Here is a 12746-nt window from a genome sequence, read left to right as displayed (position 1 = left end):
ACGAAAGTCGTGTTGCAAACGCCACACGACGCACTGATCACGACTCTGGCAAAATGACACGCTTTTCTACTTCAAACCCCTGCTAGCTTTAGAAACAACCTCAACCAATGCAAGAGTATTTTTACTTTTTCAAACTTAATCTCATCACAGTTTATATGTGTGGCTATTATTAGGATTTAATATGAGGGATTGGGCTAATATGATTAATCGGATTATTCGTTGAAGTGATTGTCAATTAATTTAGTAATTGATGAATTGTTAGAGTGTTCACACTAAAAAAGGGCCATTTGCTGAAAGAACAATATACCAATACTGTGCAAAAATATCTACATTTTGCATATATGATGCAAAAACTTTGTAATTATGTTCTATAGTGGAAGCTTCACCAGGTTCAAATTGTGTTGGATAAATCACTTATTAAGCATCTTTACTGCCCAATTATTATTCAGTTAATCCAAAATGTAATCAGTGGCTCAGCCCGACACCGTATTGATGCTAGGTCGAGCAGAAAGGGCTGAGTTTTTCCACATTGTGCTGTTGGAAGAATTTTCTAGCTGCAGATGCATCCTTCGTTTCAGATGATCAAGCGTCTAATGGCGACATGTGAGAACTGATGTTTACAGACGCTCTGCGCTCACTCAGATTGAGATTTGGCAAAGACGCATGGGCAAAAATGTCATCTGCTAAATTTGCAAAGCTGTTTGAGACTTTGGCCAAAATCCTTCCAGCTGTAAATGCAGCAAAAATTTGATTCCAAAAAGAAATCCAGGCCACACTTTTCATGTTTTTATTTGTCGAAAAGCTTTAAGACCACATCTAATTTCCTCATCAGTTCACTGCTGCGTGCTGCTCTGTGTCGGTTGATCTCGTAAAATAGAAATTGATCATCTTGAAGCGCAACTGGACGTTTTTATGGCAGAATTTTAAATGCAATGAAGAACTTTATAGAATCTCAAGCCTCCGAGGAGGAAACAAGACGCGGCACATTTCCTTTATTTTCTGCTTATATGTGCTTTTTCTTCTTTTTTCTTTTTATCACATTCAAGCAGCCCTTGATTACTAAATCCAGCCGTTTGTCAAGGTTCTTTATCAGCCATTTGAGGTTTTCTCTGTCTTCACTTGCTGCTTTGTGTAGAGAGAGGCCCCGGGCCGCCAGTGTTCTGCCCAGGAGCCGTGTTTTGGTCTTTAACCTTCATCAAAGCGTTTTTAAAGCTGAAGCAGCAAACGTTTCGCTCTCTTTAGAAGCAGTTCATTATTATAGAAGACACTTGTTGGTGGGTGGGGACCGGGGATGGGATTGCATTTCCTAATAAAAGAGGGATGTTTAATCCGCCCTCGGCGGCGGCGTACTGTGTTTCATTTCGCGTGTAAGTGTGTAAAGGGAACTCTCTCCTGTGATGTCCTGCAACATTGAACCTGTAAGCGGATGGACTGCTGCTCTTAAATGGCTTAATTGAACTATATTTTGACCAATTAGCTTCCCTTATTTCCATTTTCTGCCGCCGCCGTCTGCAGGCCGGGGCTGACCGGCTGTGTGGATGCGGCGCCTGTGTCCACAGGGCAGAGGGATCGCTGCAACACTAACAAACTGCGGGGTTACCTAGCCACTGGCTTGTTATGACAGGGAAGTGCTGTGTTTATGTTTAGCTGTGAGCTTTGAAATGTATAGCAGTAGCCTGGCCTGAGACTGATGGAGAGCCTCAGGTTGTTTTCTTTTTTTTTTTTTTCTGAGTCTATGCTAATGTGTTTGTATATGCCAGGTGTTTATGTTAGGAAGGCCACAGAACCTGTGCATGACGTGCAGCCAAGGCACTTGGCTTCGACTTGAGGCCGTTTCCTCAGAATCCCCACTGCGACAGACAGTTGTGTCTGTAAAGAAATGTTTTTCTTTTTTTTTTCTTTTTTTTTTGAGACTAAGAGCAACCAGATGCTTACTTTACCGACGGTATATTTGAACTAAAAATCAAATATATCATCAATCCCTTTCTGATTAGTGTTACTAAACTGTTACCCAACCTCAAGACACACATTGGAGATTAGATTTTTATTTTTAGCAGATGCTTTAGTTTCATACATCTGCAGAAATTAGTTATTGTAAAATAAAAAAAGACACTTTTTTTCATTTTTTTTACTCACTGTCACTCAAATTATTTGTGTTCAAGTCCCAGAGGACTTGGTGAGAACATTAGAGACTTTTTTAATAACTTTCTTAAAACAGTATACATGTCAGTCTTTTAAACTGTTTGACTTGGGTCTAAGATTTTGGACTTCCTTCCACTGAACCCCTCACTATACTTCACACTTTAGGGTTGGGTAATAAATCAATAGAAATATATACCGCGATAGAAACATGATCAGTATCAATAGAAAATACGTCTGATGGAAAGTTCAATAATGGAAGCTCTGTCAGACTGGTCGGAGAGAGGCTGTGAACATTGACTCTCAGGTGTTGGTACAGATTTTAAATTGACTGAAGGTCTGAACTCTGTATGTTTCACGTCTTTTGCAACATCTAGCAGGTTTTCTTCCGTGACAGTCCATCCATCTGTTCATCCATCATCTCCGACCCTTCTCTGACCCTGCTGATGAATTGAACCCCACATCATAATGTTGCCACCACTACATGTCACGGTGCTCATGTTTCTGTCGGTGTGATATTAGTTTTCTAGCATATGTAGAATTTTGCATGTAGGCCAAAAAGTTCAATTCTGGTCTTATTTGACTTCACCTTGTTTGCGGTGCTCCAAACACGACTTCTGCTAAACTAAAATATGAATTCCTATCACTTCCCCTTAAAAAGACTTAAATCCATGCATCAAAAAAATTAAGGCCTTTGAATGTCTTAAATTAATTTATAAAAGTAAAGTGCCCTTAAATACGTTAATCACAGATCTGATATTTAGTCTTGACAGGACTATCTAATCTTGTATATTCTTTTTTTTTTTTTTCCTCACTGAACTTTTTTGTCAGGCAAATGTTTGAGTCGCACACAAACATCTTCTGGTTCTAAGGCGATTGAGGCTACCGGTAACCAGCTGCTAACACAGCTAGCTTGCTCCCTCGCTCTTTTATGTCTAACATGGGTAACTGCAAATTTTTCACCAGTTTGTCTGGAAGATGTGCGTACATTTCTGTGTAGATACAGGTCTAAAATGCCACTCTTAATAGTCTTAAAAATTGGTGAAATCTGCAGAAATCCTTTTTGCATAAGCCAGACAGGGTGCGAGTTACCCTGCCTGTCATGAGATTCTCTCATCTGCAATTATTATTATTATTTCTTCATGTCTGTCTTGATAGACGACGCAGCGTCATGTGCTGTATTTAAAGCTTAGAATATTGTCTTAGGACCAGCCTCTGCTTTAATCTTCCCCACAACTCTCTCTTTTCTTGAACTGTCACATAAAATCCCAGTAAAACTCATTGAAGTTGCTTGTAATGTGACACATTGTGGAAAAAGTTCAACGAGCATAAAAACTTTGGCGAGACAACGTAAACGCGTTCTGCCCGCATATTTTCGCAGGTGTCTCCTTCTTCATCTGTTCCGTTATAAATATGCAAAACTGCTTTTGACATAATTGACTGAAAGTTAACACCCTGAAACAACAAAGAAGTAACATTTGCGGCGACAGCCTCCACGGCACAGGTGTGGCTGTCCCCAGCTCCTGCGCCTCGCTGTGCAAAGTTCACCCCTCTTTTTATGCCACGTTATCTAACAGAAGCGAGGGAAGCAAGCATGAAAGGGAGGGCCGAACAGCGAAATAGTGCAGACGGCGAACACCGTGACCTGCTAACACATCCTTTATCTGGCGTTCCAAACAGTGGAAGTGTTTTAATTCACCCCTCAGCCACCCGTTTCTTCAGCTCTCTGCTCCTCTTCCCTCCCCAGGTTCTTTCTTTTCGCTCTAATACCTTTCATGAAGCAGAGACAGTCTGACGGGCCTGAACTTTGGCGGGGGAGCGGGTGGGTGTGGAGGGAGGCTCCTACTTAAAGAAAGCGCCCGGGCAAATTTGGGGTTGGTGGTAATTACCTGAGCTTCATTAAGGGATCACGTTTCCCCCCAAGTTATTCCCCGTGGTAACCGTCACTGGATACGGGGCCGACACTGTCAATGAGAAAGGGGCTGGAAGATGACACTCTCTTTGTTTTGACAGGACCAAAGCAGTAAGGCCTCCTGTTCATTTGTATTTGCAAAGAGAAAAGGGGGGTGAAGGACTCTGATCCCACTTTTCCAGATGCTCCAACAGGGAGGATGTCTGTTCTGCTCCCTTGGCAAGCCGCCTTCTCGACCCTATGAGCGTTAGATGTGCTAAGGATACACAAAGATTTCTCAATTAGGAGTGCGTAAACGGGACGCTTTTTTGACACTGACAGCTCAAAGCAGTCTGGGTCAAGAAAGAAAAGCAAACTTTGGGGATCGGACTGACAACAACTAGCTATGCGTCAGGCTCCCTTGGAGAAACGCTCAGGAACATTTTTTTTTTCCGCCAGTCGCTCACGCTTGTGCACACGTTCACATTCGCATGCAAGCACATGCTTGGGTGCCTTTAGCAAGAACACGGAGCCGTGCTCTCTCTGCAGACTCTCACACCCTGATGTTGAACGGACTTGTTTCCAAAATGGCAAGGTGGAAAGCGAGGGGTCAGTGTCTCAACCCGCCCTGTCACCTCGGGCTCATTTCTGAGCGAAAGCCGTGTGGCGCTGGTTGTTGTAGCGTTCACGGCAACAGTAATCCGGGCAACCGGATTGCGATCGCTTTTAGCTATTACATGCGGTTGAGTTGATCCTTTTTTGTAGCCGCTTTTCCTGTAATTAAAACAAACCACTGTAAAGTCTGCTTCAGTAAGTTTTGATTAGACTTTCAAAGACGAGTTTTAATCCAGACTTCCCGGCAAAAGTCATGAACCTTGAATCATTTCTTTATATTCTCTTTGGAAATTGCCAGAAATTCATCCAATCTTTTATAGCGATAGTTTTCTAGGCTTTGGCTTTATCTTTATCTGTTATCTATACCAGGTTTTAGAGAAACCTGGTAAAGGTAAAGAGTTGTACCTCTTCCACCTTGATGTGGAAGTAATGAATTACAACCAGCCTTGAGGTTCAAGTTGCCATCTTTGGAAGCCGTGCATTATGTTAAAGCCACCCGATCGGATCAGATCATTACATTCAGCTGCCCTTAACTGGAGCACATTTGTACATTACATAACTTGCAGGCTCCAGCCTTTTTGCGGTTCAGTATTTGTAGATTTTCTAAGTAGCATGACTACAAATCATTCGTGGAAAACATGCCTACTCACTGAATGTTTAGTAGAGCGTACCTAAAATTGAAAAAGTAAATTCAGCTGAAATATTTAGGTGCATTGCTACTTAGTGTGATATTGGCCGGCATTTGAAACGCAGCCAATCCAGGAGCACTATTTATTTACCTTGGCATTGATTGGCTGAAACCCCAAGAAGACCATGGACGTTAGCTTCTACAGTAGTGCTAAGATTGTTTCCACTGTGCATATTGGAGCTGCAGTATGTAACGTTTATAAAAGTATGTTTTTTTACATATTTGCTAAAATTATCACTATCTTGTGACAATCTAAAATGAGACAGATAATCTGTGAAAATATTGATCTCCTCCATCTCATCCCTAAGCTGCTATTGCTGTCTGAAGAAATTCCCAGCTCCCGACGAAAAACAACCAATCAGATCCAGGAGGAGAGTCACAGCGCTGTCAATCAACCTCATGTACTCACTGTGCTAATAGTGGAGAAACAACTTACCATCACAGGAAAACCGTTTATCTGCCATCACCAGTGGCCATGCTAACTAGGCTTAGCATTCACGACAAGCTCAGGAGTACAAGCGCAGCAGAGAGCGAGACAGGCAGAGAGCACAGGAAACATGCAGCACCACACGGAGGGTGATTGACAGCACTAAGACCCGCCTCCTGGTTCTGCTTGGTTTATTAAAAGTTGTGCATCATGTTGAAGCGCAACTCAGTTTCCATCTGTCTTTGCTTTTATTAAATGTGAAATAAAACCTCAGATGAAATTAGCTCAAAATGTTTAGGGGAAAATCATCCCAATCTTTGACCATTTGCAGGCTTTTCTTCTTTTGTTTTATTTCAACAACTCTAATGTCGAGTCTGTCGCCTCCTGATGCAGATGTTTGGATCTGAGTCACCCCAGAGGTGCGTCAGATGTGTGTTCCCTGTGTGTGTTCACAGGTTTGCGTCTACCACGTTGATTGAATTGTTGCTTGACTTGTTGCTTGACTTGCAGTAACCTGGCAGACTTTCCAGACCCTTAGGCAGAGCTTCTTCGCTCGGAGTCTTCATTCGATGAATTTCATTTGAGCAAAAGAGAGAAAAAAAAAAAACTGCTTCATTTTGAGGTAGCAGTTTGGCCACAGATTGCTGGAGGATCTGTGACTTGAACAGCTGGTGGCAGAGCCTGATGAGAGGTTCAAACTTCCCACCTTAGCTCCGACTGACACAACCGCCTGGGCTCAGTTCCCTACTGGCAGCAGATGAACTAAAACGCTTGCATACTGATTATCTTTAAAAAAAAAAAAAAAAAAAGAAGATCTGCAGGGCAAAGTCATAGGGAAAAACAATATTATTGACTCTGTACTGCAGCTACTATTTATTTCCTCCTTTTTTTTCTTTCCATGTACTTGTTTTTGAGGCTTAGGTTTTGTTTTGTTTTGTTTTTTTCTGTTTTTTTTTTTTTTTAGCCCTGGAATATTTTTGGTAGTCTTTGATTGAGCTGAAAAAGAAATGCCTTTAATCGAGGCTACAAAGGAGCCGAGGGACATGTCCCCGTCGGTACTGCAACAGATCTAGACAGATGAGGAGGAGGCGGAACGGAGGAGTTTGCATTGTTAACAGTCTGTGGGGAACAGTTTGCGTTGCCTGTGGTTTCTCGTCCCTGTGAAATGGAGACTCAGTGATTTGGTTTCCCAGGCTCTGTTTTTGTCAGGGCCACACACCAAAAAAAAAAAAAAAAAAAAGCCAAATGAAGACGTTTCAGAGTGTCCTTGTTGCCGTTTATAGTCCAGCAAAACAGCGTGCCTCGGAGCGGTACGCGGCACCGACGGTGGCACACGCAGAGTGTTCGGCGGGGATCCGATTGTAAGCGGTGCCGACGCATCTAAAATAGAAGATAATGCCTGGTGTAGTTCGAGACGCAAAACATAGGTGGTTGGCCTTAGAGGAAAGCCAGAAGAAAGTAAAAGCAGCCACTCCTTCTGAGTCTGTTTGGCTCAGCATTGGGGTTATTATCTCCTTTATTTGGTGTGATTGCACAGCGTCATGTAGCGACTTGCTTAATGTCACAAAGAGATCCAAACAAGCGTCAAGTTAGCCATTTTCCCCAACCATCTTGTTGATTGTTTTTCTGTTCTAGCATGTCCCACAAATTTACCACAAAAGACGAGCAGAGGTCAAGGCATCACAGGAGTAATGTCAATAAAAGTATTTTTTTCTGAACTTCTGTTTTGTCGAAGGCCAAGTTCAACCGTGGGCCTCTAATTTGAGTCTAGTAAATGCAGATTGGTGGAGACAGCTGGCAGCGCAGCGTATGGAGCCAGCCAGGGGTTCTTTCTGCTCTGCAGCTCGCTGCCGTCACGAACACCAGCCGCCATATTTGAAGTGGTGTATTCGAATTCGTCGTCTTTGTAAGCTCAGCTCGACAACAGCTGCTGTCAGCGTTTAGAAAGACGCTTCAATCCTACGATTTAACGTACGATGGGTGACTTTTGTTTTCCTAAGATCAGGTGATGGCATATTACACACGATGTACTAAAATGCATCTTTCCACTTTCACTGCTTCCGCAGGAATCCAGACGGTTAGTAGCGGCCAGGTGCTGCTGTTTTCTGGCCCTTCCTTTTATCTCGCTGTCCCAGTCTGGTTTTCCAAGTCTGTTTTCCATCGTGCCTCCTCTCCTCTCTCCCTCCCTCCCTCCGCCTGACAGACATGCACCAGCCCTTTGCAGCCCATTACGTCAATTCCCCAACCCGGGGATGCCAGCTGTTGATGTCACCCCTGGGTCTTTTTAATTTGGAGATTTCCGCTGGGCGAGTTGAGGGAGGGAGGAAGGGAGGGAGGGAAGGGGTCCGCAGCCACACGAAGAGGGGCAGAACCGTTCCGGCCTAGGCCCGGACCGTGGAACCGGAGTGCGGGTGCGCCCCGGGAGTCCGAAACGAGAACTGATCAGGAGAAGACTTTACTTGGAGGAGTGTTCGGAAGAAGGTTGAGGAGCACATTGCTGCCTCTGTGACTCGTGACAGCATGTCTGTGACCTGCGAGCGCTGCGGCTATCCCCTTGAGCTGTTAAATGCAGCCTTTCAGCAGTTACGATTTTCTTCCCTTTCAGAGGGGATCAAATGTTCCTACCAAAAGCCTATCTCTCATTCTTTGGATCCTTGAGGCTTTGTGTGGGAGTGAACATCACCTTCCATGTAATTGATTTCATTGGTTTATGAGGGAAGAGCGTCAGCATCACACACAAATGCCTCCAACTTCACTGTTGGTGTGAAAACACCTCCCTTAGTCTCTACGGTACCTGGTAGATGTGTTTACTCTGCCCGAACTTTGTCGCCTTTTGTTGCAACCACAAACGTCACCGGTGGTTTGGTGAGATGGACCTCTGGTTTTCATAGTTTTTTACAAATAAAAAAATCTGAGAAGGGCTTAGTGGGGAATTGACGAAGCCCTCCTGTGTCTGAGAGTCCGATATTACAAAGAAGACAAAGCTGGTGAAGAGTCTACATAACCAGCAATTTGCAAGTCTTGTCACAGATTCTCATCTGAATTTAGGGCTGAACTTTGGGCCAAACTAACATTTTATAATGCGCCTCGATCTAAACCAGAGGTCTTCAAATCCAGGCCCTGAGGTCTTGGATTTGCCTCTGCTTTGACTCTCCTGAGTCACATAACGAGGCCTTAAGCAGGTCTCTGGAGAACTTGACTGCATGCTGAGGAGGTGATTCAGTCATTTGATTCAGGTGTGTTGGACCAGGGACATATCTAAAGCCTCACTCTAGCTGGTTAATGTTTGGTTTGCTTCAAGCCAGATTAGGTGTCTCTATTGGCATTCTGGGTTAGGCGGTGTGGGCGTGATCGTTCGGCTTCCCCTTTCCAGTTGACATTGTATATCTTCTTGGGCTACAATTTATAAAAAGGTTTGACTCTCAAGGTTTGACCATGGAGTTATCTATTTGCATTTTGTCAACTACTCATCACAAATTGAAAATGTCGAGACTTTGCTGTTGACGGAAATCCACGGGCAAATCAACGACTGGATTAGGCCTCTAGTTTGTTTGTGCCTAGAAAATCTGGTTCATTTGGGGAGGTGTGAATGTGCAAACAAACTCTGATGCAGACCAAAAAAAGAAAACTCTGGTCTGCTTAAAAACCTTGGTGTATGTTCTTGTATTTCTTCCATAAAGGCCAGAGTTGTTCTGTCCTGAACTGTGGATCTCAGCAGCTCCTCCAAAGCTACCATGGGCCTCTTTGCTTCTTCTCTCTTTCAGGATCTCCAGTTAGTTTCATTAACTTTTTTTTTTAAATCCCATTGAAATGTTAAGTAGCTAACATAATGGCATAAATTGTGATTGCTCAGAATTTCAGACACGTTTGTGTCGCTTGGGTAATAATAAGTAAAATAACTGAAGGGAAAACAATGTTTGCTTACCCTGTTTGTCTCTGTCTTCTGCAGTATCACCCTGTGTCTCTGTGCAACACAAGCGAGGATGAACGACAAGACAGCGGCTTCATCACCATCGTCAAGCTGGAGCAATTAGGTCCCCACTGCTCGCCGCTGCTGGATAAGGTACCCCTCACACACAAAACACACAGCGATGCCCCTCTCTGTGACCCCTTTTCTTTTGTCAGACTTGGCAGCAGCGAGATGAAACATCTCTCCACGCTGCCTTCTCTCCCAGCTCTCCTTCCGCTTTTGGATAAAGTACAAAAGGTTTTTGAGGGAATTATTTGGCAGAATTTTTTCTTTTTAGGACAGTGATCTTTCAGGGTGAGGTCTTGAAAGAAAGAAGCGAGGGGGCGGTGGGGTGGGAATGGCTCGGCGCTGCTATGTAGCAAGTGGCTATGAGCCCTGGCTCTGGATGTGAGGCTTTCGGGCCCCAGCTGTCACCGGGCCGATCTCAGCCAGCCAGACGCTCAGGGTTCTCCATTTCTGCTTCCCTCTAATAAGAATGCAGCCAGACCTCCGCAGATTCCAGCCACAATAATTTCGATGCATGTGTAAGTTTTGTCGGAGCTGACCTAAATCTCCCCCCGGCGTCTTTAAGTATTCTGCCATGCGTCGCTGGCTGGCATCCCTCGGCTTGAAAGCGGCGCGATTTAAACTGTTGCTATTTTTCCCTCCCGTTTTTCAAGTGGTGACAAATTAGCAGGCAGGAGTATAGTTAGGCGGCTCGCTTTTTTTAGCCTGTGTTTTCTTTTCCCCCCTAATTTAAAGCCATGTCGAGGAGCTGCCCGCCGCGGCGACAATCTAGAGACATTCCCACAGTTTCCCTTCTCTTCCCTCCTCCTGTCGCTCCCTGTGAGGGTGGGTTGGTTGACGGCGGGGATCGGGGACTGGGGGAGAGCGCTGCTGTCACTCAAGGCTGACTGCAGAGAATAGTTTTGATTAAAGCCTTAATGGCAACCCTGTGTTGTCCCATAAACAAAAAGTTCCCTCGCCCTCCCCAGCGCTAAAAGAGCGTGGAACAAAAGGCGACCGCTTCCGAGTGCTCGCTCTCTCCCTCCCCGCTGACGGCCTTTGAGATCCAGAGAAGTTAAGGAGGGAGGAGTGTGTGCTTGTGAGGTGGGTGCTGAGGGAGGTGGCGGTGGAGGGGTGGAGGGGGATCTTGTTGTTTTGGCTCCCTGGAAACTACAGTATGTGTTGCAATAAACTCCAATCCAGCCACCTGCATCCTCCCTTTTCTTGGTGAGATTCAGAGCTTTTGGTCACGGTGGATTTACTGGGGGGGAGTCATTGTGGGGTTGGGGGGGTTTCACCATGCAGCTGTTATGAAGTTCACCCCATGTCTTTTGAAGAGGATGAATCAGACCGTACTGTACGGGATGTGCGGTGCCGTCCCTGCCTCCGTTCTCTAGATGGCACTTGTTTATAGTTTAGTCTGGCTCCAAGGCGCCCCGGCCAGCCTATAGGAGCCTGGGAAGGCCACAGAGGGCTCGTGTTGCACCACGTACACTTAGAATAGAGCGCAAAGCAAACAAAGTGAGGTTAAGAACCTTAATGGGGAAGGTTTTGTTCTTGTCCTTTGTTTTTAAGTTGGTTTTCAAAGATTCCTCGAGTCCCTGCAAGGAGATTTCTTCACCCCTCTGCCTCTTTCGTGCTCTTTACCCGAGCTTTCTCACCGTGCTTTTGAACATTTCGGCTGGTGTGGCTCCCAGGATTAAAGAACGCACTGGTCAGAGATTGGTGGTCGGTTTCCAATTGGCGAATTTGTAAAACCTCTGACCTGTAAGTGTCAGTTTAACTGGAGACAACAAAAAAAATACATAAACAACATTGGAAACATATTTTATACTTTCCTGATAAATTTCAAATTGAACAGATAATGATTACGGTTAAATACAACAAAGATTTGATTAAAACAACAAACTTTTCCTTTTTTTAAATCGGATAAGGCATCGGAGATCCCTTTAATATTAACGACAGTGCTGGCTAAGCTACTATTTGAGTGGAAAAACCTTTGATTTTCTGTCAGTTGTGTTGAATTTTAAAATCAATAACTAATTTATTGTAGATATATAGGAGCTTGTCTGTGATCAATCATAGACTCTTCTGTTAGAGGTGATGTCACACTGTGTGAGAAAGAACAGTCAGTGTTGCACAGCTCCGCAGTCAAACAGGATTTCACTGTTATTTCTTATCAAAGATGATCATGATGGTGACATTTTAAATAGCTTTTATCATCATATATTAGCAATAAGGCGCATGTGTGTATTTTATGAAATATACAGCCGCCTTACCTGTGAGATTTTGAAAAGATTACCAACATTTCATCTTTAAGGGAATAATCAAACCAATTTTTTATATATATATATATATATATATATATATATATATATATTTAGCCCTTTTACCTGCAATATGTTTTTACTCTACAGACGCGTAGCTCTTATATAAGCTGCATTTACCAACTGGAAACAAAAAGATAATTTCCAACCAGCCAATCACGGATCAGTCACAGACCAGACTAGTAAAACTGGTCAGTGGTTCAGGTCACTGACCAGTTTCTCTTTGCACCTCTACTCCAGACGCACAGTTTTCTTTTTTCGTGTTTTGACACTCTGTCTCATCCCAAAGCAAAGAGAATAACCGAAGATACTGTCCTCATCTTTCACTGTATTCTTCTTTCATGTAACACATTATAATTTGGAGATTAATGATGGGAACATTCCTTAGTTTAAATTTATAATACATTTTCAAACTTTAAGCTTACAGATAGTGAATGAAGTGGAAGGCATCCAACTTTATTAAAAACCTGTTCAGCTTTTCTTTTTGTTGTTGTTTTTTTCATTAATTATTTAACACTTTTATGAATTTAATTTGAACTTTTATTATAAAGCTCCGGAAAATCCGAAATTTTCTCTAAAAGTGTAGAAGTTTCCCTTGAGCTGCAGCTGGTGCCCACCAGTGTGTGTGTGTGTGTGTGTGTGTGTGTGTGTGTGTGTGTGTGTGTGTGTGTGTGTGTGTGTGTGTGCGTGTGTGCGTGCGTGCG

At 43.7% G+C, this 12746-nt stretch overlaps 1 protein-coding gene across 1 annotated transcript in view; it reads left to right on the top strand.

Annotated features, from left to right (window-relative positions):
• rnf43 (ring finger protein 43) overlaps positions 1-12746 on the top strand; it is a 100234-nt gene that overhangs the window by 51427 nt on the left and 36061 nt on the right. Inside the window, exon 2 of the mRNA XM_008428115.2 lies at positions 9710-9823. Within this exon, the coding sequence (XP_008426337.1) occupies positions 9710-9823 (114 nt within the window). The remainder of the gene's footprint in view (positions 1-9709; positions 9824-12746) is intronic.

This window comes from Poecilia reticulata, linkage group LG14 (genome assembly GCF_000633615.1).
Source record: "Poecilia reticulata strain Guanapo linkage group LG14, Guppy_female_1.0+MT, whole genome shotgun sequence".
In the NCBI taxonomy this organism is placed as follows: domain Eukaryota; kingdom Metazoa; phylum Chordata; class Actinopteri; order Cyprinodontiformes; family Poeciliidae; genus Poecilia; species Poecilia reticulata.
Note: the sequence above shows the minus strand (reverse complement) of the source record. Positions and strands in the feature narration are given on the sequence as shown.